Genomic DNA, 24,109 nt, shown 5'->3' on the forward strand with positions numbered 1-24,109 from the left:
AGCATGGGGGAAAAATAAGTCATCATTTACTCACCCTAAAGTGATCCAAACCCATAAGACTTTTGTTCATTGTACATTTTTAATAAAATCTGAGAGATTTCTATCCCTCCTTTGAAAATCCTGGTAACCAAAAAACATAGAAGATCCAAAAAGTCAATGTTTGTCAATGTTCTTGGTACCTTTCTGGGCCTTCAGCGTGGTAGGACCCTTGCAGTCTGGAGGGTCAGAGGGATCTTGGATTTCATCAAAAATACCTTAATTTGTGTTCCGAAGATGAACGAAGGTTTTACAGAAAGACATGAGGGCGAGTAATTAATGACAGAATTCTCATTTATGGATGAACTATCCTTTTATACTTTTATTTACATCTAAACAATAACTGACAAACATACATATGGTGAAGACAGAAGCTCAATGTGCATGGATTTAGATATTCTACATGTTGGTTACCTGCACTTTTAATGAAGGGACAGAACCCTCTCAGGTTACATTCTCAGGTAATTTGTGTTTCAAGGATTTTGATTGATTGATTGATTGATTGATTGATTTAGTTTGATGTCATATTACACATCATATGCAACATTCAATCTGAATTCAATATAATAACCCCTGGCAGTTTGGGTGTCTCCATGGACATGGAATGGTATATCAACTGAGTTGTGGTCATTTTGTAAAAAATAATGTATCATGAATGTACACTTTTAAAAATAAAGGTTTCAAATTGGAGTTTTCATAGCAATGCAATAGCTAATACAAAACCAGTCACAAGGGTCAATTTTTTAAAACTGAGATTTCATCATCTGAAAGCTGAATAAATCCATTGATGTATGGTTGTTAGGATAGGACACTATTTGCCAAAGATACAACTATTTGAAAATCGGGAATCTGAGGGTGCAAAAGAAAAAAAAAAAAATCTAAATATCAATTTGTCCAAATTAAGTTCTTAGCAATGCATATTACTAATCAAAAATTAAGTTTTGATATATTTACAGTAGGACATTTACAAAATATCTTCATGGAACATGATCTTTACTTAACATTCTAATGGTTTTTGGCATAAAATAAAAATCTATCATTTTTAACCGATACAATGTATTTTTGGCTATTGCTACAAATATACCCGTTAAGACTAGTTTTGTGGTCCAGGGTCCCATTTAGGGTTCCCCAAATAAACTTTCTTTCTTTCCTTTTTATAATCTTTTTATTTTTATTTTTTTTTTATGTATACTAGAACCTTTTGTGCAACTGAAATGTTCCAAGGATGTTAAAGATTCTTCATGGACCCATACATGCCAAGCTTTTTTTTTAATAGTTTTGACTTAATTCTACTATCTCTCTCTTGCACAAACAAAATTATTATACACCAGATTTTTCATTATCCTTACGAGTTTTTTATTCAACTCCAATGGTTTTGTATTCAGGTGAGGAATCAGACATCTTCAACAAGCACAGTGAAATCTGGGTTAACTACAACCTATCTGCCCTCTATTTGTCCTTCAGGTAGAAATGTAAGCGCTTCATTGGGTTCTGTCGGTGCAGCAGTTCACTTGTCTCGCTGATCTGGGTCTAGCGGTTCTTTCTCAAGCTCACTTGCATTGGTGGCCCAGGTTCGAGGGCAATTTGGCTGTTGGACGCGCTCATGATGCGCTATGGTGACTGTGCTGACACTTGAGATTCCTCTCACGTTCAGAGCACAGAGTATTTAATCGGTGAGTCACAATGCTCGTGGCGTGAAATTGTAGCCGTTTTGCAAAAGAAGACATAAATAAATATATATACTCTAAACAATGGAAATATAAGGGATAATTAAAGCATTGCCGGTTACGGAAGATCTACGCTGAATATTAGCTATGCATCGGTAAATGAAAACAAAACGAACAAATAAACATATGAAGCTGTAGCATTGAGTTCTCTTTGAATCTCTCCATACCGAATGGCTAAAGGAACGAAGCAAATTCCAAACGCTCTCACATCTAAGCGCACAACAGGCGAACCACTGTTTCTATGGCAAGCTGTTTTACAATTAATTTTGTAAACCCAAATATTTCTACGTTTCTATATTTTCATTATACACTCTAAAAAAATAAGGTTCCAAAGGGGTGTTTTGCAGGGATGCCATAGAAGAACCATGTTTGGTTCCCCAAAGAACCTTTCAGTGAACAGTTTCAAAAAGTATCATTTTGAACAACATTTTAAAAATCTAAAGAACCCTTTTTCACTATAAAGTACCTTTTCTGCATTTGAAAGGTTCCATGGGTGTTCAAGCTTCCTCGTGGAACCAATGATGCCAATAAAGAACCTTTTAAGACTGTACATTCAATCTTACTAATAACTGAACCAAAATAGCCTTTTCTGAATAGATAGGCCTACATAAAATCTATTCAGATAAATATTACCTATTAGTGACGGATACAGTATTAGTATGCAATTATAAATAAGCTCTAATATAACTGAAATGGACTAATGGACTGAGTGTTCAGTCCTGCTCCTGGAGGGCTGCTGTGAAGGAGCAGGGGTTGCAGTTTAGCTCAATCCCAGTTGAACACACCTGAACCAAAGTAATCACTGTCTTCAGGATTACTAAAATCATCCAGGTAGGTATGGTGGGATAGGCTGGAGCTAAACTCTGCAGAATGGTGGGACTGCAGGATTGGACACCCCTGAACTAGTAGGCCTAGCTAAAAATGAATAGTTAAAGTAAAACTGGAAAAGATGGCGGCAACAACTGAAATACACTATTCTGTAAGCAGCTGATACAGTATATTATCAAATATAATATAGCCTAAAGAAAATATTGGAAAAACTGCATTCAATATGTTGTCACTAGCAATGGGAATAGCTACTGTAACTGTTGAGCAATGGAGTATGTACTGTACTAGTATTTAACGAATAAGTACTAATGAATAATTGAATAAACAGCCTTACTAGTGAATACTGTAATCTGGAACACAGATACTATTATCTACTGAAATGTTAATACTGAATTACTCATTAATGATAATACAAATAGGCTATACAACCTGCAGAAATACATACTATTTAATATAAAGCAATAAATGTTAAATAGGCTTGCCATAGGTTTCCATAAACTTCCAGTGCGATGGTGTTTTATTGGCGTATTTTTCGCTTTAGTTTATCTGACAACAAAATGAAAGACATCTATAAAGTGTAAACCATAAGCAGACTGCACTCAGAAAATTCCATGCTTAAAACAGCTAACAGACCTTGATATCATATCTCAACTTTTATTGTTCATTTTCGCTCATAGCGCAGCTATTTGTGCTATTATTTGAAAAGGGAAAAACTGAATTCATGACATACAGTGATTCAGTACTTTGTATATACTATACTATACTATACTATATATACTCAACGTGAAAACAAATTCTTTTATCATAAATGGCAGCAAAAAGTGAATTTAATTTAAACGAGGATGCTGTCTGCTTCCTTTTTGAGTCCCGATTTCAAATTCAAAATAATTTAAAACAGATTAAAATTGGACATATGAAATGGTTTGAATAGGCATTGCGTCTACATTAACAGGTGGAAAGAAAGCAGCTATTTTCAGTGGTTACCGACAGCCAGTGAAGCGCAACACGTTAGTGCAAAAGGACACCCCAATCAATGTCAGTATGTTTAAATAAAAAAAATCCCCGAATCAGTGCTGTCCACTCTAAATTCTCATTCCTAGAGTTAAACAGGTTACTCACAGGGCACTTACCAGAGTCACCCTTTGCTCCCTTGTTGATCAGTGCCAAAGCTGGGACACCCGGTGCATGTCCTTAAAGACGCATCCAATAATGTCAATCAAATTCCGTGATCACAATCCACATCTCGACATATATACCATAATATCACGTACAAAATGAGCAGGATCGCAAAAATAAATAGTGCAACCAGTATTGCTTTGGTGACTGGGGATATTAAAGACTGCATGATACCGGCGAGCTGGAGAAAGCAAACACCGTGAGCGCAATGAAGATGGATACACGTTCAGGCGCCAGCAGCGTCCGATCCGGTCCGTATCTGCATTGGTGCGTGCCGAGTGGGGAACCTAGAGTGAAACGCGTGGGCTCTTCAAAAACATGATACGCGAAAGAGCGCTGCCTCATCCATTGGTGATCTCTCACACCATTTGCGCAAGGGGGCACGATACTCCGAGGTCCCCTCAGGATACCCATCATCCAACACTGCTTGCTCAAAAAATAGATTCAATAAATTTAATGTTAAATATACGAGTATCAATGCTAAATGTGAAAGATCTTCAAAAAAGAAAAATAGCCTACATATTAAGGTTGCGTTACCAAGTGTTTTTTTTTATTTATTTATTTTATTTATTTTTTTTTATTATTCAAACCTAATAGATGCTCTTGGTATTAAGGTTTTTGTCCTACAAATGTAGTGTCCTTGAATTATATTGTTACCAGATCCGACAAAGATGTCAATAATAGGCTATGGGTTGTGTTTTATTCATATAACTTTAATCCCAACTGCGCTAGTCAAGTCATAATAGTGATTCTCAGTGAGTCAGATCAGAAATGTTTACCATAGTTAAATTAATCCTGTAGAATCCTGCTTGTACGCTTCTAATTGTTGCAACGCGTTGGTTTAACACTAGATGGCGTACGAAACCAGTCTATTTGCTGTCTGCTAGGGGGCGCTATTTGCCATGCCACAAGGAATGCCAAAAATGTATTAAAATTAAAACCGCATCCAGAAATGTGGCAAGCGCCTGTTCAGTGATTTTTTTAGCAAGAAAAAAAATCTTAAAATGTAATATTAAACAAAATGACACTGTTAAACGATTAAAGGTAAACAAGTTTGTCTAACTCATAAAATGTGAAAGATTCTGTCGATGTCACCATTATTTAACAAACCTCAAAGTATTGTATTTACTATTAATTTACTATGTATACATAAATATTGTTTCTAATAATTTATCCACACAAACCGGAGCCTGTTCCACTACTCACAAGCTCAAAAAAGCACAGGTAGGGCGTGGCGAGGCGCGTCTTTTTTCCTGCACACTGTTTTGAATCATCATTCTAATTAGATCATATACAGACAGTTGAGCTGTTGAATAGCATTGGGCCACGCTTGGATCACTCCGAGGGGTGGGTAACTAAAGTTTTGCTTAGCTTTACCTTCGATAAACTTGGTTGCTGGTTTTAAGCTCGTAAAATCTTTGCGAATTACTTATATTACACGAAGTTTGTTTTAATCTCATATATATTTTCACAGCAAAATGACTTCATACACGTGGATTTTACTTCTTCTAGCAAGTATTGTGGCAACAAGAGCGCAAGGTATGGTTTCCTATCTAAACTGTTTGTTGACATTTTGTTTTGGTAACAGCGCTTGTAACATTTGTAGCACTGGGAAGTATCACGACCAAAATAACGCAGCAAAAACACAGGAGTCGCTTTCTGCCACGACTAACCGTGTTTTGTATACGACATAAAAGCTAAGTTGTAATTGAAGCGATGAATCAAAAGTACTACCTTTTGTATTACGGAAAAAGTGCGTTAAATGCTTTTGAATGAGCAGCAAACTTAGCACATTAGTTTGACTCCTCGCAATGAAATCGTTCCACATTCAAGCTGCATGACTCACCAACCCATGGGAAGAATGGCAAGAGAATTATAACACCAACTTTTTTGTTTGTGTAACACACTCTTTGGTAATTTGTTTAAAAACCAAGACTAAAGACCAAGCGTTATGACATGGCATATAAACCAGAGCTACTTAAACTGATTGTGATCTTTCCATGTATTCCCAGCTCCCTTTGCCTTTATTCCCAATTTAAAATATAGAGATGCCATGTTAATATGCATGATTTGGCAGTTATTGTTTTCTCTGTGACTCACAGAGCAGTTTTTTTCCCCCAATTATACTTATAAAACAAGCCATAAACAGTACACTGTGTCTTTGCCTGTTGTTTAGGCTTTTGTTCTAACTTTAAATATTGTAAATTTTACATTAACAATGCATGATGCAAGCAGATGCATGGGTGGCATGATGTTCAACAAATGAAAACAGCTCTGCTAACTCAATTCTCCAGTTAGACTTTGAAGGTCACAATTATTTTTTAACAACATCAAATTTTGCTTGGTATTACCAGCTATCAAGTTACCTTGAACAGTGTACTAAATGTACTTGATCCTGTGACGTTGACCCATACTTCCTGTGTTCCTCCTTTGTGTTCTTGCATTGAGTCTCAAAGGAAACCACAGCGACTCTTCTTAGCACTGAATAGAATATTGATTTTTTTTTTTTTTTTTTTTAGCATGATCTAAGATTATTTTCTGCTAACTGGTTTTAAGTCGTATGCTTTTGAGGGTGAAAGAGGGCAGGCATAATGTACTAGAACTGATATTGTCATGAGACACACCCAAATTTAAATTTGAGTGTTTTACGTTTAATGTGCAGTGCGTCACTCAAGCCTGAATCTTTGCTTTTCCCAAACTTTAAATTTAATTTTTCCCAAATGTTATTTTTTTTATGCAATGTAAGCCGATTGCATAAACATGCACCCAGATGAAAAGACCGCTCTGGTTTCAACTGTGACTCAACCACCAGTCATCACCATGGGTTTTGCGTAGACCATAATGAAAACAGTGCATTGCCCTGGCAACGTAAGCCACAGGATGCGGCCTCTGCCAGGGTGTTTCGTGTGGCAGGCGCACAGTCACACAGTCGCACGCTTAACATCACGTGCGTTGCGTGTAGTGTACATCAGAAGATTTCCATTTCCTTTTTTTATGGTAAAAATGAGTTTTGCTGTATGTCACTGCAAGGGTTTGGTCACAATGTTAATCCAATGTGACAGACAATAGATACATAAGTGTATTGCTGGGTGGGGTTTTTGTGTGAAAGTGAACTGTCAAATTCCAGTCATTTTGCCTAGTCAAGGCTTTCACCCTCTAGGAACTATCAGATTTATTTCAGCTCATGCAGAGGTAGTCTTGCTACTAATTTGGAACATTTCAAAATTAGCTGTAATGTTAATAGCCTTTATATTTGGAAATGATTTCAACAATTATTGTCCTATTCGAGTCGCTTCACTTGAGTTGCATCCTCTATGTGGGTTTTGTACTGTGCTGTGGAGCCACATGTAAATTGCATAATTCAGCTCAAATCAGGCTAATTGGTTTCCATTTGATCAAATTTAACAATTTGGATTGCTAATGACCTAGTTCATGAATTAATTAGTCAAATTCCATTAGGCATTTATGGGCTGTTTATTGTAATGAATATTTTAGATATCGGCTGTTTTTTGGAGTGTGACTCTGCATTGCTTGGATATGCATAAATCTGTTGCTTGCAGTGGAAATATTGGCCTTAGTAAATCCAATAAGTGCTTTAGAAGTGGCTGGATGCATCCTCTATGCAAAAAAAACACATTCCAAGTATTTATAGGACAGAGATTGAAAATGTATATATGCTGTTTTTTTTTTTGTTTTTTTTTAGACGTGCACAATTTTGATTTAGTTAAGAGATTTACCTCCGGTAAGTCTAGTCCTAGACTAAAATGTAAAGTCTGAGCTTTTTCAACTGAAAGAAACTTGCACTGACTGATCTTTAAATATATCAGTGCCTTTGTTTTGTCTCAAGATGCACACCAGTTATGAAGGCAGGTTTATAAAAATTACTTAAATGTCCTAATTGAACTATGGCCTAGTCCTGGTTTAGGCTAAGCCCTGTCTATGAAACCGGGCCTTAGAGTCTTGGTTGGCCATAAAACTACTGGAGACAAAAGATTAAAATGACTTTTCTTGCAGATTTTGACCTCGCTGATGCCTTTGATGATGATGATGTTAAGCGTAAGTAAAGGATGATCTACGTTTTGGTATTTAATGTTCTATAATTAAATAAAGTAATTTGCGAGCAAATGTGTAAAACCTTAATCCCAAACTTGTTTCTGTGTCAACTGTTCTAGTATATCTTTCTTCTTTTCGTTTCAAATGATTAATAATAGTATTATGATTTTAAGCCCCTGCAAAGCCAACGGTGAAACCAGCACCACCCAAAAACCCAGATTCAGGTAACATTTTAACATTGTGCTCAAACATATTTTAGTTGCCATATTAATTAGTTGTGTTAATTGAGTTACCTATAAGACCTGTAACATGGTTTTGCCTTGCTCTTGTAGGGTTTGATCTTTCAGATGCCTTCGATTTGGGTAAGACAGTTTGGGCTCAGAAACATTAACAGAAAGAGTTAAATCAATTGTTGTTCTTAAATTTTTATCACAATTTTGTGATTTTTAAATGAGGGCCTGCTGAATATATGAATTGATTTTTTTTTTTTTTAATGCTAAAAAAAAAAAGGTTTTGTGAAAAAACTGGACTAATTAAATTCTGCGGCTGCGTGCTGTTGAATTTATTTAAATTGCAGTTCAGTAAATTGCTCTTTAATACCAATTAAAATTCATCATTACTCGCCATCTTTTGGTTTTCAGTTTAATAATTGAACTTGAATGACCCTAAACTCAAAATGAGAAGTTTTTGATCATTGTTCATTGTGCACAGATCCGAAAAAACCTGTTGTGGTCCCTCCTAAAAAAGAAGAAGGTAAGAAAAAAGGCTAATTGGTTTTCCATTTGATGAAATTTAACAATTTGGATTGCTAATGACCTAGTTCATCAATTAATTAGTCAAATTCCATTAGGCATTTATGGGCTGTTTATTGTAATGAATATTTTAGATATCAGCTGTATTTGGAGTGTGACTCTGTATTGCTTGGATATGCATAAATTTGTTCTTTGCAGTGAAAATATTGGCTATAGTAAATCCACTGAGTGCTTTTGAAGTGGCTGGATGCATCCTCTATGCATGCTGTTGAATTTCTTTAAATTGCAGTTCAGTAAATTCCTCTTTTATGTGAAATTAAAATTTATCATCACTCACCGTCTTTTGGTTTTCAGTTTAGTAATTGAACTTGAATTACTGTAAACTCAAAATGAAAAGTTTTTGACCATTGTTCATTGTACACAGACCCGAATAAACCTGTTGTGGTCCCTCCTAAAAAAGATGGTAAGAAAACATAATACATAATTACATAAACACCTCAGTATAAAGTTGGTGGCTTACACTTTTATTTTAAGGTGTCCTTGCTTTTTTTAATCATATATTCAAGTAATATTAATTAGTAACATGGGTTAGTTGTAAGTACATGTAACAAGATAGACACTGTAAAATAAACTGCTGCCAGTTTGTTTAACTGATTAGAACTTGTAGGTTTTTGAGCTAATTCAAGCTAACTTATTTATGCTTTTTGTCTTGTTTGTAAACCAGTGTTTTATTGTTTTATTAAAATTAATGTACGTTTTTATTGTATTTACAGATAAAAAACCAACTGGAGGTAAAATATACATATGCATACACGTCATTGTGGGTCTAATCTGTTTCTACTTCAAACCGGATTTTACTTTTTATTACTTTTTGTACAGTAATCAAATTACCATTGCAAAAATTAACATGGTGTTTTCATTCTCAGATGAGTTCGATCTGTCTGACGCATTTGGTCCAGGTAAAAATGAGTTTTGTTACCATTTTAGTTTTGTTTCCTTCTTCCCTTCCTTTCTTGTCAACCAAAAATATAGTTTTTCCCGTCAATATTTACTCATGATGACTCTCATGTCATTCCAAACCATGGCCATGAGTGTTTTCTGTGGAACAAAAAGTGAATATTTTAAAGGGCAATCCCTTAAAATAATTGATATTGTATTATATCACTTTTTCATCGAGTTATTAAAAAAAAACCTAGTTAACGCTAATGCAAGGTGTTTCATTCAGCACAGCATCGTCTTTGAGTTTTAATCTTTCTGAATATCCTGCATTGAATTGTGCCTTGTTTGTAAACAAATTGACTGTAAATGAAGTTGACAAATGAGTTCTACTGATGTTGTCTGGAACTCAAATTTCATTCACTCTTTCCTAATGTTGGGATCAGAAAGAAGGCAATGCAAAGACCATTTTTCCACAACTTGGCACTGAACAGAGTCGTATTGTCTTTGGAGGCTTCTTTTGGTTTCTGCGTAGACCATTTACCCCTCTCTTCATTTACCTACATACACTTGGTGGGTGGGGCTAAACAGACAGTGATGTGGAAACGGCCGTTAATTTTTCTGTGGCGGCTGTGTTTAGCCACACTATTACCGGTAGGTCATAAAGAGCCACATTCCACAACCAGTCTTTTTGCAGGCTGGCTTGAATATAAGCCATTTACACTATCAAGAAAGATTTGAGTTCTGAAACTTACAGGATGTTTTTATAGTACAATGACCTCTTATATGTCAAAAGATCAAGGGAAATGTGGTTTCTCAGTTTGTGACCCCTATAATAGATCTTGTGCTGCTATTTATGGTTATTGCCAGTGTTTTTAGTTTTTCTGTTCTGCTTGTTGTGAAGGTCTTGTTTAAACCAATTTCAGGCGTTGCCAGATCATGCCATAAGTTCTTATGTTCCTTTCTCTACAGATACTGAGCCCAAAAAACCTGTGGTCCCACCCAAAGAGAGAGGAACTGGTATGTTTCTTTTTTTAAAGTCTTGTAATGGTGTAATTTTTGGGCTCTTTTCGTATATTTAATTGAGAAAAAACTGGAGTGCTTATTGTCTATTTTTTAATAATAATGCATGGCCTCAAGGTGTTGATGCATTTCAGATTTACACATGAAGTCTAGGCATATACTATCAAAGAGTTTGTCCCTTTAAAAAAAGAAAAAAACAGTCAAAGTCACACATGATAGCTTGTGATAGCCACAGTTATGTTATATTAAGTTAAACAGATTTTCTCCTAAAGGGGTCATCGGATGGCAATTTTCCACAAGTTGATATGATTCTTTAGGGTCATAATGAAAAGGCTTTAACATACTTTGGTTAAAATTTCTCAATGGTAGTGTAAAACAACACCTTTTTTACTTTGCCAAAAACAGCTCTGTGCACATCGAGCCGTTTCGGTGCATGTCCTTTTAAATGCTAATGAGCTACAGTTCACTCTGCCTCTCTCTTCTGTGGGGTGTCAAGCGGTTCTCTAAGGCCCTGTCCCAAATGGCACCCTAAACCCTCGCTGCCTTCACCCGAGAAGTGCGGATCAAGGGCGCATAACGGCCGCAAAGGGGGCACTCACGAGCACCCTGCTGAAGCTAAAATAATGAATGGGACACCCTACAGTCTTGTACATTTAACAGACAAATTGAGAAACTGTAAACTTTAGCCTCATTTAGCAGAACTTGGAACTTGCTGTCTAGCACATTATTCGGAAAGGCGATTTGCAAAGATTCGTAAAAACCCTTATACTTACTACTTCTGTAGATGAGGCTGAATCACGAATGATTCATGCGACTGCATTTAGGCAGATTAGGGGGTGCATTCCCTTCAAAAATAATAAAAGTAATCCTCTGCGTCTTCAACGGCTCAACTGTCGGGAGTAAATGACGTCTGCTTTGTTCATTATTACATCCAACAACAAAACACCTCAAATGATTAGGAGACATAAAATGCTTCTTGTCTTTCCCTACTCTGGCGTCGAAAAAATGGCGGACATTTTACAGCTCACTCAGAGCGGGTCTAATGAAAAGACGGCTGTGTCAATCAGTTATCGTGGGAGCCTTGGTCTGTTTGATGTCTCCCAGCCTAGAATCTGAGAATGGCTTGATTTGAAAAAGTGGTTATAGTTTATAGATATTTATAAAAACAAAAACAAACAATGGGTAATTTTTATTACTATAGGGTTGTAGTGTACACACACTGCCAACACACATTTATGTTCAAACAACATGTAAAAATGAATTTTGCATCCGATGACCCCCTTTAAAATGTAATATGAAACCGTAAACTGCAGTCGTGTTTAGTAATAATTATGATGTTTAGTTTGAAAACCATGTAATTTATGTTGGTAATGATACTGGTGTTGTATCCTCTTCTAATAATTTGAGATGTTTGTTTCTCCAATGGAAAGCATATTCGCGTTGTTCAATTTAAAAGAACAAGTGACTGTTTTTAAACAAGAACATGGTACTTCACATTTTAGAGGGCATTTAATTGGACAGAAGTTCTGATGAGAAGCTAAAGTGCACGATTTTTGATTGGTAACAAGAAAATATTTAACTTTTGATTGGATATCCTTATAAAGGCCAATTGTTGTCACTTAGGATCACAGTACTGTAGCTTACAGATGAATTTAAACATTCATGCTAAAACCCACAAATTAAAGATGATTTTATGGTCTCTATTGACAAAAGTCATGGATTGTGTGCACCTTTTATCAGTCATTTTCAACTTCAGTGAAATCCATCAGGGACAAAATTGTGAAGGATAGAAATGGTGTTTCTTACAGTATTTTAAAAGTCTGAGGGGCTAAAAGTTGAAGAATGATCACTGAACACAATTTGACTCTATATTACTCTGCTATTCTCATAAAACTTTGCATTTTTCATTAAGGCGGTGGAAGTTTTGATGACAGTGACCTTTTTGGTGTGAATGAGGGGGGTGAATACAAACCAGATGGAGGCCGAGGTGGAGGTTTGCATCATTATTGTTCTTAGTTTTGGGGTTTCTTTTGTTTCTGTAACTCACATATAGCCAAGTTTCATGTCTTAGCCAATTGCAAGACCCAAATGCAATCACATACCCAAACTTAAAAGCATCTGTTATTAAGTGTGCTTTCTAATGTACATCTGTGCTTGCAAATGAATTTGACTGTGTTTTTTGTTTTTTGTTGAAGCACAAGGAGGAGGAGATTTTCATGATCATGATCAAAGCGGTATTTACTTCCTTACACTTTTGACAAATATGTGCTCTCTGGTTTACGTTTTATTTTTTTAAAAAATGAAAGATTTCTTGATTTTCTTGTTTTAATTTGTTTGTTTTTTCTCATTAGGTGGTGGCACTGAACAACCTAATGGTAAATATTATATTCATTGATTTTATTCAAGTTGTACTTTAAGGGATAGTTCACCCAAAAATGAAAATTCTGCCATTAATTACTCACCCTTATGTCGTTCCAAACTCTCTTTATTCATCTTTGGAACACAAATTAAGATATTTTGATGAAATATCAGAGCTTTTTCATGTGCAAAAAGTATTCTTGTAGCTGTATAAAATTGTGGTTGAACCACTGATGTCACATGGACTGTTTTGTTAATGGTTTTGGTACCTTTCTGGGTAAAAGGTATCAAAAATATCTTAATTTGTGTTTTGAAGATGAACTCATGGGTTTGGAATTTGAAACTTTAGGGTTTTTACTCCATCAGTAATTGTTTTGGAAAAACTGTCGGCCACAAAGTGAGGGTTGTTATGGAGTTTACCTAAGGAGTCCACTGAAATATATGTAAATGAGTGTCTTCGGGAGGTGTCTTAGCTTTAGCTCGCTCTTGCTTTCTGTTCCTCACTTCTAGCTGTTTGTCTTTTCTTAAGCTCGGATTGCTTCTAATGTTGTCTTTCCCAGTGGAGTTGGCATGCCCTCTCTTTCAGGTTCTTTTTTTAAATCAAGTATGAGACAGTTCACGAGTGTGACCACAAAGCTAAAATATTTTGACCTACAGCGCAAGACCATGAAAACTGTGCGAGTCTGATGACTAACTGTCACACAGTTCTTATATAAGGACAGGGCGGTGCAACAGACAGAAACAATTATTGTGGGCAGTACATGTTGAGGTTTTTTTCACTAGCAGATGTTTTCTTCTATGTCGGAGTAGTGAATGGTTGGTGAATGGTCGTGTGCTCTACCTTTAGTATATCTGAAGATGATTGTTTTGATTGTTCATTTTAGTGGCTGTGCCCTAAATCTCTGCTTCGATTACCTGTCGTTGCAGATCTAAACCAGCAGTGGCTCCAGATTATCAAGATGCTAGTCGATAATATACCAGACGGCCTCAGTGTTTGGATTTCCCAGTTTAATCAAGTAGTTCAGCCCCTGCTAGAGCAGTTACAGCAACTTCTGAACATAACAGAGGAAAAAACAGAGCTCTAAATGTCCTGGATAGTAACCACCTTCGCTTGTCGGGTTTTAAAAATTGTTTACATGGTTTGAAAGTTATACTAGGCTGGGACTTCTGGTGTTCTTGGTTTTTTGAGGATGAAATGCATATTTGGTAATGATTCAGTGATTAATTATACTGATTTTAGAAGTGAGGCAGTGAGGAATTATTTTCATTGTATAATTGACTGGTTATTCTGGTTTCTTTGTGTGTTGGAAAGGGTTATTATAAGCCTATACACCTACTCTTAGAATGGTTTGGGGTTGGTAAGATTTTTAAAAGCATATTTAAAAGAAAATTACTATGTTTATTCATCAATTAAATTGCTCAAAAATTACAGTGACTAATTAGTGCAACATGCATGTTGTTGTTTTTTTTGTACTGACCTGAATATATTTTACATAAGACATTTACATATAGTTCACAAGAGAAAATAATAGTTGAATTTATAAAAATAACCCCTTTTAAAAGTTTACGTACACTTGATTCTTAATACCTTTACCTTAATGATTCACAACTGTTCGTTTTTGTTTTTGTTTAGTAATAGTTGTTCATGAGTCCCTTGTTGTCCCGAAAAGTTAAACTGCCCGCTGTTCTTCAGAAAAATCCTTTAGGTCCCACAAATTCTTTGTTTTTTGTTTTTTTAGCATTTGTGTATTTGAACCCTTTCCAACTGTGAATGCATGATTTTGAGATCCATCTTTTCAAACTGAGGACAACCGAGGGACTCGTACAGAGATGGTTCAAACGCTCAGAATGCTTCAGAAGAAAGCACAATCCATTAAGAGCTGGGGCGTGAAAACCTTTTGAAGTTGTAGATGAGGGTAAATTTACTTTTTTTTTTTTTTGTCTTCTGGAAAAGATGTAAGTATCTTCTGTAGCTTCTGAATGGCAGTTCTAAATGAAAAAAATACGATATTTAGGTAAAATGAGAATCTTCTTTCTGTTCAAAAGTTTACACCCCTGGCTCTTAATGCATTGTTTTTTTTTTTCCTTTTGGAGCATCAGTGAGCGTTTGAACCTTCTGTACCAGTTGCATACGAGTCCCTCAGTTGTCTTCAGTGTGAAAATATGGATCTCTAAATTATAGTCATTGTTGGTAAGGGTTCAAATACACAAAAAAGGCTAAAAACTGAAGATTTTGTGGGACCTGAAAGATTTTTCTGAAAAAAAAAATGGCGGGCAGTTTAACGGTTTATGACAAACAAGAGACTCATGAACGACTATCACTTCATGTTCAGGTCAGTACTAAATAAAAATAAATAACATGAATTTTGTATGATCCCTCTTATTTTGGTTAAATATATCATTTTGCAGATTCTGCAAGGTGTATGTAAACTTTTGACCTCAGCTGCATCAAAGATTCCTAAAAAACGTTTCCACGAAATATATTTGTAATATTGAAATAATGATATTGATAAATGTCTTTCAAGCTTCAAATGAGTATATATTTGGAAGTTTTCTAAAGGAATATGACACTGAAGACTGGAGTAATGGTTGCTGAGAATTTAGCTTTGCAATCACGCAAATAAATAATATTTTAAAATATATTTTAAATATATAAAGATAAATGATTTTAAATTGTAATATTTTTTAATACATACTATTTATACTGTATTTGGGAGCAAACAAATTTAAAGTCTGTAAGCAGTTGGTAAGCATAAAAGAGAAAACATTGAGAAAAAATCTTACCAACTTACCAACTATAAATTATATATTTGTATATAATAAAGCAGTGGGTGGGAGCCACTAGTTTGTACATCGTCTAAAAAGTATACAAATAAATAATGATTCAGGATGTGAAATAAAGATCATGGCATATTTTAGATAACACGGGATGTGTAGTGCCCTTCTTTGTTTTCATCAGGATATCCTTGATGTCTTCTGGTCTTTTTTTTTCTCCTTGTGTTTACACAAAAGTGGATGCTTAAAACACACTCTGAATTTTTGCCAGTATACGTAACAGATTGACTGGTTTTGCATGGCATGTTTCAAATGAGGAGTTTCTCTTCTCCGCCGGTTTTACGAAACAGTGAATCAACCCCTAAGGCCATGTTAAGCATTCCATTACTGCGCTTCCTTTTTCCTCTGTTTATGGCTGCCATTTTATTTCCCATTTTCCTGAGAACGAATGTGAGCGGTTGAAACATTTGTAGAGCAATTCTCTTGGTTTTAGACTTGCTTGACCTTGCAAATGTACCAGAGGATTGAAGCTGGCAAATGTTTGTCTGTGTGTGGGTCGAAACTTAAAGCTTAGCGCATACAGGGATTACGCCATCCCGAATCTCAAAAGAGAGTAGAGGAACTGCACTTTTGATGTTTTAAAGAGGCCGATTTGTTACACACAGGATCTTAAAATAAATTCTAATTATTGGTGTCAATAGTCATAAACTGTTCTCTATTGCACAAAAGATTTATTATATCCAATATGGTGGTTGTACTGTATGGCTTTGCTGGGAAAACCCATTTTGGAACGTTAACAGATGGTTCAAACGCTTACTGATGCTTCAGAAGAAAACATGATGCATTAAGAACCGGGGGTGAAAACCTTTTGAAGTTAAAGATCATGGTAAATTTACCTTTTTTTTTTTTTTGTCTTCTGGAAAACATATACGTAGCTTCTGAAGGGCAGTTCTAAATGACAACAATGTGATATTTAGGCAAAAATAGAAAAATGTACACATCTTCATTCTGCTCAAAAGTTTACACCCCTGGCTCTTAATACATATGTGACCCTGGACCACAAAACCAGTCATAAGGTTAAATTTGACAAAACTGAGATTTATACATCATATGAAAGCTCAATAAATAAGCTTTCTATTGATGTATGGTTTGTTAGGATAGGACAATATTTGGCTGAGATACATCTATTTGAAATCAGAAATCTGAGGATGCAAAAAAATCAAAAAGACTGAGAAAATCACCTTTAAAGTTGTCCAAATTAGGTTCTTAATGCATATTACAAATCAAAAATTACATTTTGATATGTTTACAGTAGGAATTTTACAAAAAATCTTCATGGAACATGAACTTTACTTAATTTCTTAATGATTTTTGGCATAAAAGAAAAATCTAAAAATTTGACCCATGCAATGTATTTTTGGCTATTGCTACAAATATACCCCAGCGACTTAAGACTGGTTTTGTGGTCCAGGGTCACATATTTGTTTCCTCTCAGTGAGCATTTGAACCTTCTGTACCAGTTGCATATGAGTCCCTCAGTTGTCTTTAGTGTAAAAAGATTGGTCGCAAAAAAAATTTGTTGTTGGATGCATTCATCCTATTGGAAGCACATGGTACTTTGCATATACAGTTGTTGATCCTTTGCATATTTCACTATCACGGTTTGTTTCTGATGAAAGACTTTTTAACATTAGTATCTTTGTTTGTTTTAATGTCTTGATTCGAGTTTTTATTCAGACTTGCGTTTTATATGGTGAACAGATACTTTGAACAAAAGTGGCTAATTTCTCTCTCACCCTTTGATTTCCTAAAACATGGCAGCCTATTTGTATCTGTGATTCTTTTTAATAAAGTCAACTGTGAGAATTCCCTCTGTTTGATTGGTGTCATAGTCACACCCCAACGGCTTTGACTCGTTCTTTTAATTGTCAGCATTTCTCACTGTAAACACCATCAACAATGGCACAACGAGAATGTATTGAGCATGTGTGAAGAACACAGGCCTGCTAGCTAATTAGCGGCTGACTCTTAATCTAGACACCTACAGTGAGGGAGATGAAACCACATAGCTTCAGATGTGAAATTATTTTGCAAGTTATTAGTTTAGATAAGTAGTCTGAAGTGACCGGCTGCGTTCAGATTGCGTACACAAATGGCTTTAGCAGACAACGCCCAGCATATTTACACTGGTATCACAGCAACTCTTTAGTGTCGAATAAGTACTGTTTGACTCACTTTTAGTCGCTTTAAATGTAAAAGTGACTCACTTTTAGAAGGAATTTCTGATCTGTAGTAGAATTTAAATCATTTCATTTAGTGACTGGATGATTTTGAATGAGACAAAACCCTGACTAAGTCTATACACGCTGTGAACTGTACTAGTTGGTGTTTCTGCACAATTGAAAACAGGTTTAGTTGAACAATATGTACAGTAACATTTGCCAAGTTTTCTGTGGAGAATAGGCAACTCCTGTTGCACCCCCTTGTGGCAAAAACTAATACGGATTTGCTTGCCCTCTTGTTAAATTCCTGTTACTATCATTTTGTCATCAAGCTCTAATTAGACTGGTTAAGATGGTAATTACACACTTTAAAAGAATTTTGAAACTAGCCCTTGCTCTTTTTCTTTTCTTGTGTGTTTTGTCTCCTTAAATTTATCCTGCAGGCGGAGCCATGGCTGCCATCATCAGTTCTGTAGGTGTTGCTATCCTCGGTGCCGCCTCAAGTTACTTTGCGTACCAGAAAAAGAAACTCTGTTTCAAAATACAAGGAGGTGAGTTCGGTACTTTGCTTCAGTGAAAGAATCAGAATCCTTATATACTGTAACCAAGCACTACCTTGGTTTTGATTTTTTTTTTTTTTAGCAGTTCTGATTACAAAAAGAAACACAACTTTAGTCTTAAGTCTTCTCAAACTTGTTTTTACTCTTACAGCTTTTAGTAATTCGTTCTACAGCTGTAAATAAACACTTGTGGAAGCCCAAGTACATGGTTTGTTTTAAAGTAGCTCGACTAAAGCAGCAGCTCTTGTAGAGGAAGCGGGGGTTGGGCGCATGACGTGGCAGGCGGCTTAACTGCTTTGCTTGTATTACAAAAGCCCTCGGGTTCTCAACAGGTGGCTCTGTGGCGCAATGGATAGCGCATTGGACTTCTAAGCTACACTTGGAGAAGTGATTCAAAGGTTGTGGGTTCGAGTCCCACCAGAGTCGAGTTTTTTAAGAAGGTGTTTAAAACAAGTATGGTGTTGTCTATGTGTAAGATATGTTAACATAGAACTGGAGTAGCAGAGTTTATGAAAATGGCTTTAACAAAATGAATACATGGGAAAAGCTAAAAAGTACTTTTTCTTACAGGGCAGGATCCTGAGAGTGGCAAAAACCATGGTACTCGATCTGACCCTCAAAGTAAGCTTTTGAATTTAGATTTATTTTTTTTATGTACAATTTAAGAATGCAATGCTGACCTTATGTAACTGTTATTTGTGAACCTGAACCACAAAACCAGTTATAATGGTCAGTTTTTTGAAAGTGAGATTTATATACTGTCCTCCAAAACCCCTGGCAAAGTGAGGTTTTGGACGATTTCAGCATAGTGTGAATCATCTTTGGGCAATCCTTCAGGAGGCTTGGAGTAATATATCAAGTCAATGTTTGAATAAACTGACAGCTTGGATGCCCAGATTATGCAGAGCTGTAATAGCTGCTAATGGTGGAGTTTTTGATGAAAATGTGTTTTTTTTTTTTTTCTGTGTGTAAACTGTTTATGTACTAAAATGTTTTCGTAGTTTGTGCTGTCCCTTCATCAGTGCTAAATTATCACAAATTAAAAAGGATTCATGCAAATATTGTCAAACCCCACTTTTCTAGGGCGTTTCCAAACTTTTGGAGGGCAGTGTACATCTTCTGAAAGTTGAATAAATAAGCTTTCCATTGATGATTGATTGTTAGGATAAGGCAATATTTGGTCAAGATGCAACTATTTGAAAATCTGGGATCTGAGGTTAAAAAAAAATGTATACATTAAGAAAATCACCTTTAAAATATTACTTGTGCTCCTAAGTCAAAATTTCAGGAGCAACTTCTAAGCAATAATCAAAAAATCTGATATAAAAAATTAGCCTTCCCATTACGAGGAAATATTTGACTGAAAGTGATTTAATGATGTTTTATGTCAATTTTGTGTTTTATATTATTTTAAAGGAACACTCCTTTTTTTGGAAATGGGCTCATTCTCCAACTCCCCCCGAGTTAATAAGTTGAGTTTTACCATTTTGAAATCCATTCAGCCGTTCTCCTGTTCTGGCGATATCACTTTTAGCATAGCTTAGCATAGATCATTGAATCCTATTCAAAAATGACCAACGAGTTTCCATATTTGTCCTATTTAAAACTTGACTCTTCTGTAGTTATATCGTGTACTAAGACCGGTGGAAATGCAAAGCTTCAAGTTTCTAGGCTGATAAGATTAGGAACTACACTCCTATTTCGGCGTAATAGTCAAGGAAGTTTGCTGCCATAATAAGGCTGAAGCAGGAGCAGTAATACCACGCAGCACATGTGCAAATGCTAAACTAGCTGGGAACTCACAGCTTTGCATTTCCACCGGTCTTAGTACACGATATAACCACAGAAGAGTCAAGTTTTAAATACAACAAATACGGAAACTCGTTGGTCATTTTTGAACGCGATGCTATTGGTCTAATAGGATTCAATGATCTATGCTAAGCTATGCTAAAAGTGATATCGCCAGAACAGGAGAACGGCTGAATGGATTTCAAAACGGTAAAACTCAACTTATTAACTCGGGGGGAGTTGGAGAATGAGCCTATTTCCAAAAAAAGTGGAGTGTTCCTTTAAAGCAATGTTTTAAAATAATTGTGTTCTTGTATTATAGTTTTTACAGTAGACTATTATTTCTTGCTATTTATTTAATCAAACTCTGGTAACGGTATCGAATCTGGATCGGTCACGCATCACCGATATCCGATCCATTCAAAAAGCTTGGATCGGCGTCGATACCGATCCAGAGTATCGGATCGATGCAACCCTACTCTCTACGCCTCACAATGAATCTCTTATTTACACTTTCTCTACTCTTTGTTTGTGAAAGGATTTGTGAGATATGTCTGTGATACATTTGCTCAACTTTGCAAAAACACACAGAAACCTTTTGAAGCTCCCCTCAGCGCAAACACAATTTTTTTTTTTTCATGGTTGCGCACAGTGGTCAAGTGCACAATTAGTCCTGTGTTACTAATTAAAAATTAAGTTTTGATATATTTAAGGTAGAGAATTTACTAAATATCTTCATGGAACATTTTTTTTTTTTTTGGCATAAAATAAAAATCTATAATTTTGACCCATGCTACAAATACAGCCATGCTACTTACAACTGGTTTTGTAGTCCAGAGTCACATTTGTTTTTGTATTCAATCTTTTTTATCATAACATGCATAACTCTAAACACCTGTGAGATTTTTATGTCTTTTAATGAAGTCTATTCTCTCCCAAAGTTTTCAGCAACCTGCTCCGTTCATCGTAACTGCGTTGGATCTACACGCTGAAAGAATATATGCACACTGAGTATGTACAGTTATGGAGTGCCTAACCCTATGGGAAACATCGGTTACATGAGAGGCTGGTTTTAGACTGTTTTAAAAATCTTAGTGTAAGTGTTAGTTTTATTTTCTTTTTTTGGATTATCTAAGTTGTATTGACTCATTATTTTAAGAATGTATTTTTCTTTTCTCTGTTTTTTTTTTGGTAACTAATTGTTGATCTTTAGAGGAGGTAGAGTAGAATGTCACTAAATTGCTTATAGTGTTCTTTTAGTATTTCACATAGTGCCAATGTAAGATATTGCACTTTAACATGACAAATTGTTACTATTTTTGTAGAAGTACAGCAAGTTTCATAAGGGACTTGCTATTGTAAAGCGCAAGCTGTCTATATACAGGCGATTTCATCATGCTGTTATGCTTTTGTTCATTCTTGCCTTACTCATAATCTGAATTAGAGACTGCCTTTTCCAATCAAACAGAAGACTATGATAATGGAAGAGGATGATTGCTGATAATGTATGCTGATGAGAATCAAAGAGTTGATTCTGGTGGCAAAATGTCAACTGAAATAGTTTAAAATTATGGGATGCCAACTGACTTCTGTGTCATTTACATTTTTTTTATATATATGTAAATTTAAAATAGAATGGAATAATTTGACAGTAAAATGGCCCTTTAATTATTACTGTAAATACTGCTGAAGAGTTGAATTTATAATCTGACAATACGCACAAGGCAACTTGCATTGAATGTGTCAGTAATGCACCCCTTGAACCACGATCCATAGAAATTGATTTATTGTGTGTATAATAAAGTGTCAACTACCTTTTATCTTTTTTGTCTTTCTTTCCTTTGTTATATATGGGCCATTTTACAAAATTGGTGCGTACTGTTTTAGTTCAGTTCAAAAAACATTTATATGACACATTACATTTTCATGTCACTACTAAAACAGTGTATGTTTTAGTCCATTGGCTGAGACTGATTTTAGCTACACCCCTACATTTATGATCAGAAAAAAATTATTTGTCACTCTGTCATAACAACATGGTGAGTAGATAGGTGGTAGACCCTATCATTTTAAAGTAAATGTGTTCAGAAAAATGAAACATTTGTGTGTAAATTCAAAGAATGTCACCACCGAACACCATTTTTCTATAGTTACACACCCTTTTTTTGGGAACTATTACTTAACAATTAGCTTTTATGTAACTGTTTAGAACTGTCCATGTTAGCACAGGTACATCACAGAGACATCTATTTGATGTCCATTTACATCTGCAAAACGTATTTTTTAGTGTTTGCTCATCAGCAATACATCTATAGGATGTTTCCTATCAGATGTCAAATAGACGCCTATTAGATGTCTTTAAGATGTTTATGATTTAGAATGCATGTAAAACTAACATCTTACAGACGTCTGTCAGATGTTTGTACACAGCAGATGCTTTTCAGATCAAGTGATCTTTAACGGACATCTTGCAAATGTATGTGTGCTATCTGCTGGCAGTGGCAGATGTCTGTAAGATGTCAGTTTTACATACATTCTAATTCATAAACATCTTAAAGATATCTAATAGACATCTATTTGACATCTGATAGGAAACGTCCAATAGATGTATTGCAGATGTAAATGCAGACATCATATAGAAGTCTCTGAGATGTACGTGAGCTATCAGGGTGTTGAGTAGGTATAGGCCCCATCATTTTAAGGTAAATGTGTTCAAAAGAAGATAAAATCTTTGTGTAAATTTAAAGAATGTCACTAAAAAAACACTATTTTTTACATAACAGTTACATAACATTTCGTTTTTATGTGTACAACCGTTCAGAACTGTGCTAGCTAACATGTGCTGATTAGCATGTTTGAGCTAGGTTCAAAAGTATCCAAAGTGGTCCCTACTTCACCAAATGTTTCAGTCGTGACTTTTGGTAGTGACAATTTTAGATACTTTTGAACCTAGCTCAAACATGCTAATGTTAATGTAAGTGACAATTTTTAGGTGTTATCCAATAACCCTGCTGAAAAAAAAAAAAAACGGCTAAAACCAGCCCAGACTGGTCTTAACTGGTTTAAGCTGGTTTTAGCTGGTCTCCCAGCCTGGCCAGGCTGGGAGACCAGCTAAAACCATGCTACTTCCAGCTTAAACCAGCTAAGACCAGCCAACCAGCCTAGGCTGGTTTTAGCTGTTTTTTTTTCAGCAGGGGATCCTTACGTTTGAAATCAGTATGATCAACTTTTTGCCTTTTAGAAAGAAAAAAAATGGATTTAAATCTCAACAAATCTCATAAATAACACTCAAATTGTTAAAATTGTAATTGGTATAAAAATCTATAAAAAATCTTAGGTCAATATAACATTTCTTATTAAATTATATTACTGTTTAAGTAGTGGGGAACTTTCTGAAAATACAACATAAAAATTAAATGCATATTTATTAGAAATGGATACCTGGATATTATACAACTTGCCGAACAATTACCCAGAAATGGACAATGGCTTTTTTTATGTTGTCCATTTCTGGGTAATTGTTCGTTTTGATGTTACTGAAATATATATTGTGTTTACTGAGCGCCGCGTTTGTTTTCCTGCTTTTTTTTTTTTTTTGAGGCTGTAATGTGCAATCGATATCTGTAGTTGCTCATACAACATCCAGTCGTAGTAGCGGGGGTTGAATGACCTCTGTCGCGTGACCGTTAGGCTATACTTCAAACAGTTTTCACTTGTTAGTGAGCATGGACTAAAGGCGCGCTGCTATTTGAAGATAGCACGACTGTCGTTTCATCGTCTTGCCATTTATTTTAAACACTGCTATTACCTTATAGCACTTGTTCCATACAGATTTCCCTTGTCACTCAGAAGAGGGATATAAAAATCAGACTGAG

General features: G+C 35.5%; 2 protein-coding genes and 1 non-coding gene across 4 annotated transcripts in view; 2 read left to right on the forward strand and 1 right to left on the reverse strand.

The window, feature by feature from the left end:
• Window positions 1–4,048, reverse strand: part of dhrsx (dehydrogenase/reductase (SDR family) X-linked) — an 83,504-nt gene extending 79,456 nt beyond the window's left edge. The window contains exon 1 of the mRNA XM_073842735.1: window positions 3,722–4,048. The gene's annotated coding sequence lies outside the window, so the exon portion shown is untranslated. The remainder of the gene's footprint in view (window positions 1–3,721) is intronic.
• A 971-nt stretch (window positions 4,049–5,019) lies between these two features.
• On the forward strand, window positions 5,020–22,054 carry cd99 (CD99 molecule). Of its 2 annotated transcripts, XM_073842248.1 has the most exons (16): window positions 5,022–5,114; window positions 5,242–5,306; window positions 7,782–7,823; window positions 7,994–8,044; window positions 8,153–8,182; window positions 8,532–8,573; window positions 8,997–9,035; window positions 9,346–9,363; window positions 9,499–9,531; window positions 10,481–10,528; window positions 12,444–12,524; window positions 12,727–12,765; window positions 12,883–12,906; window positions 18,330–18,437; window positions 19,017–19,067; window positions 21,176–22,054. In XM_073842248.1, exons 2-16 carry the CDS (start codon window positions 5,246–5,248, stop codon window positions 21,202–21,204), a joined length of 696 nt encoding a protein of 231 aa, XP_073698349.1. In that variant the 5' UTR covers window positions 5,022–5,114; window positions 5,242–5,245; the 3' UTR covers window positions 21,205–22,054. The 2 variants fall into 2 exon arrangements, with proteins under 2 accessions (XP_073698351.1, XP_073698349.1); XM_073842250.1 differs by lacking the exons at window positions 18,330–18,437; window positions 19,017–19,067; window positions 21,176–22,054 and adding an exon at window positions 13,817–17,532 and having other exon boundaries at window positions 5,020–5,114.
• Window positions 18,781–18,872, forward strand: trnar-ucu (transfer RNA arginine (anticodon UCU)). Its single transcript is given in 2 exon segments — window positions 18,781–18,817; window positions 18,837–18,872. It is a non-coding gene; the product is annotated as a tRNA-Arg (tRNA).
• Window positions 22,055–24,109: the final 2,055 nt, after the last annotated feature.

Source organism: Garra rufa, chromosome 6, assembly GCF_049309525.1.
Source record: "Garra rufa chromosome 6, GarRuf1.0, whole genome shotgun sequence".
In the NCBI taxonomy this organism is placed as follows: domain Eukaryota; kingdom Metazoa; phylum Chordata; class Actinopteri; order Cypriniformes; family Cyprinidae; genus Garra; species Garra rufa.

Coding starts and splice junctions, on each gene's coding strand:
- cd99 (XM_073842248.1), top strand. CDS start 5,246: ATGACTTCATACACGTGGATTTTACTTCTTCTAGCAAGTATTGTGGCA. Junction 8,574..8,996: donor CCCTCCTAAAAAAGAAGAAG/GTAAGAAAAAAG, acceptor CATTGTACACAG/ACCCGAATAAACCTGTTGTG. Junction 9,532..10,480: donor GTCTGACGCATTTGGTCCAG/GTAAAAATGAGT, acceptor CTTTCTCTACAG/ATACTGAGCCCAAAAAACCT.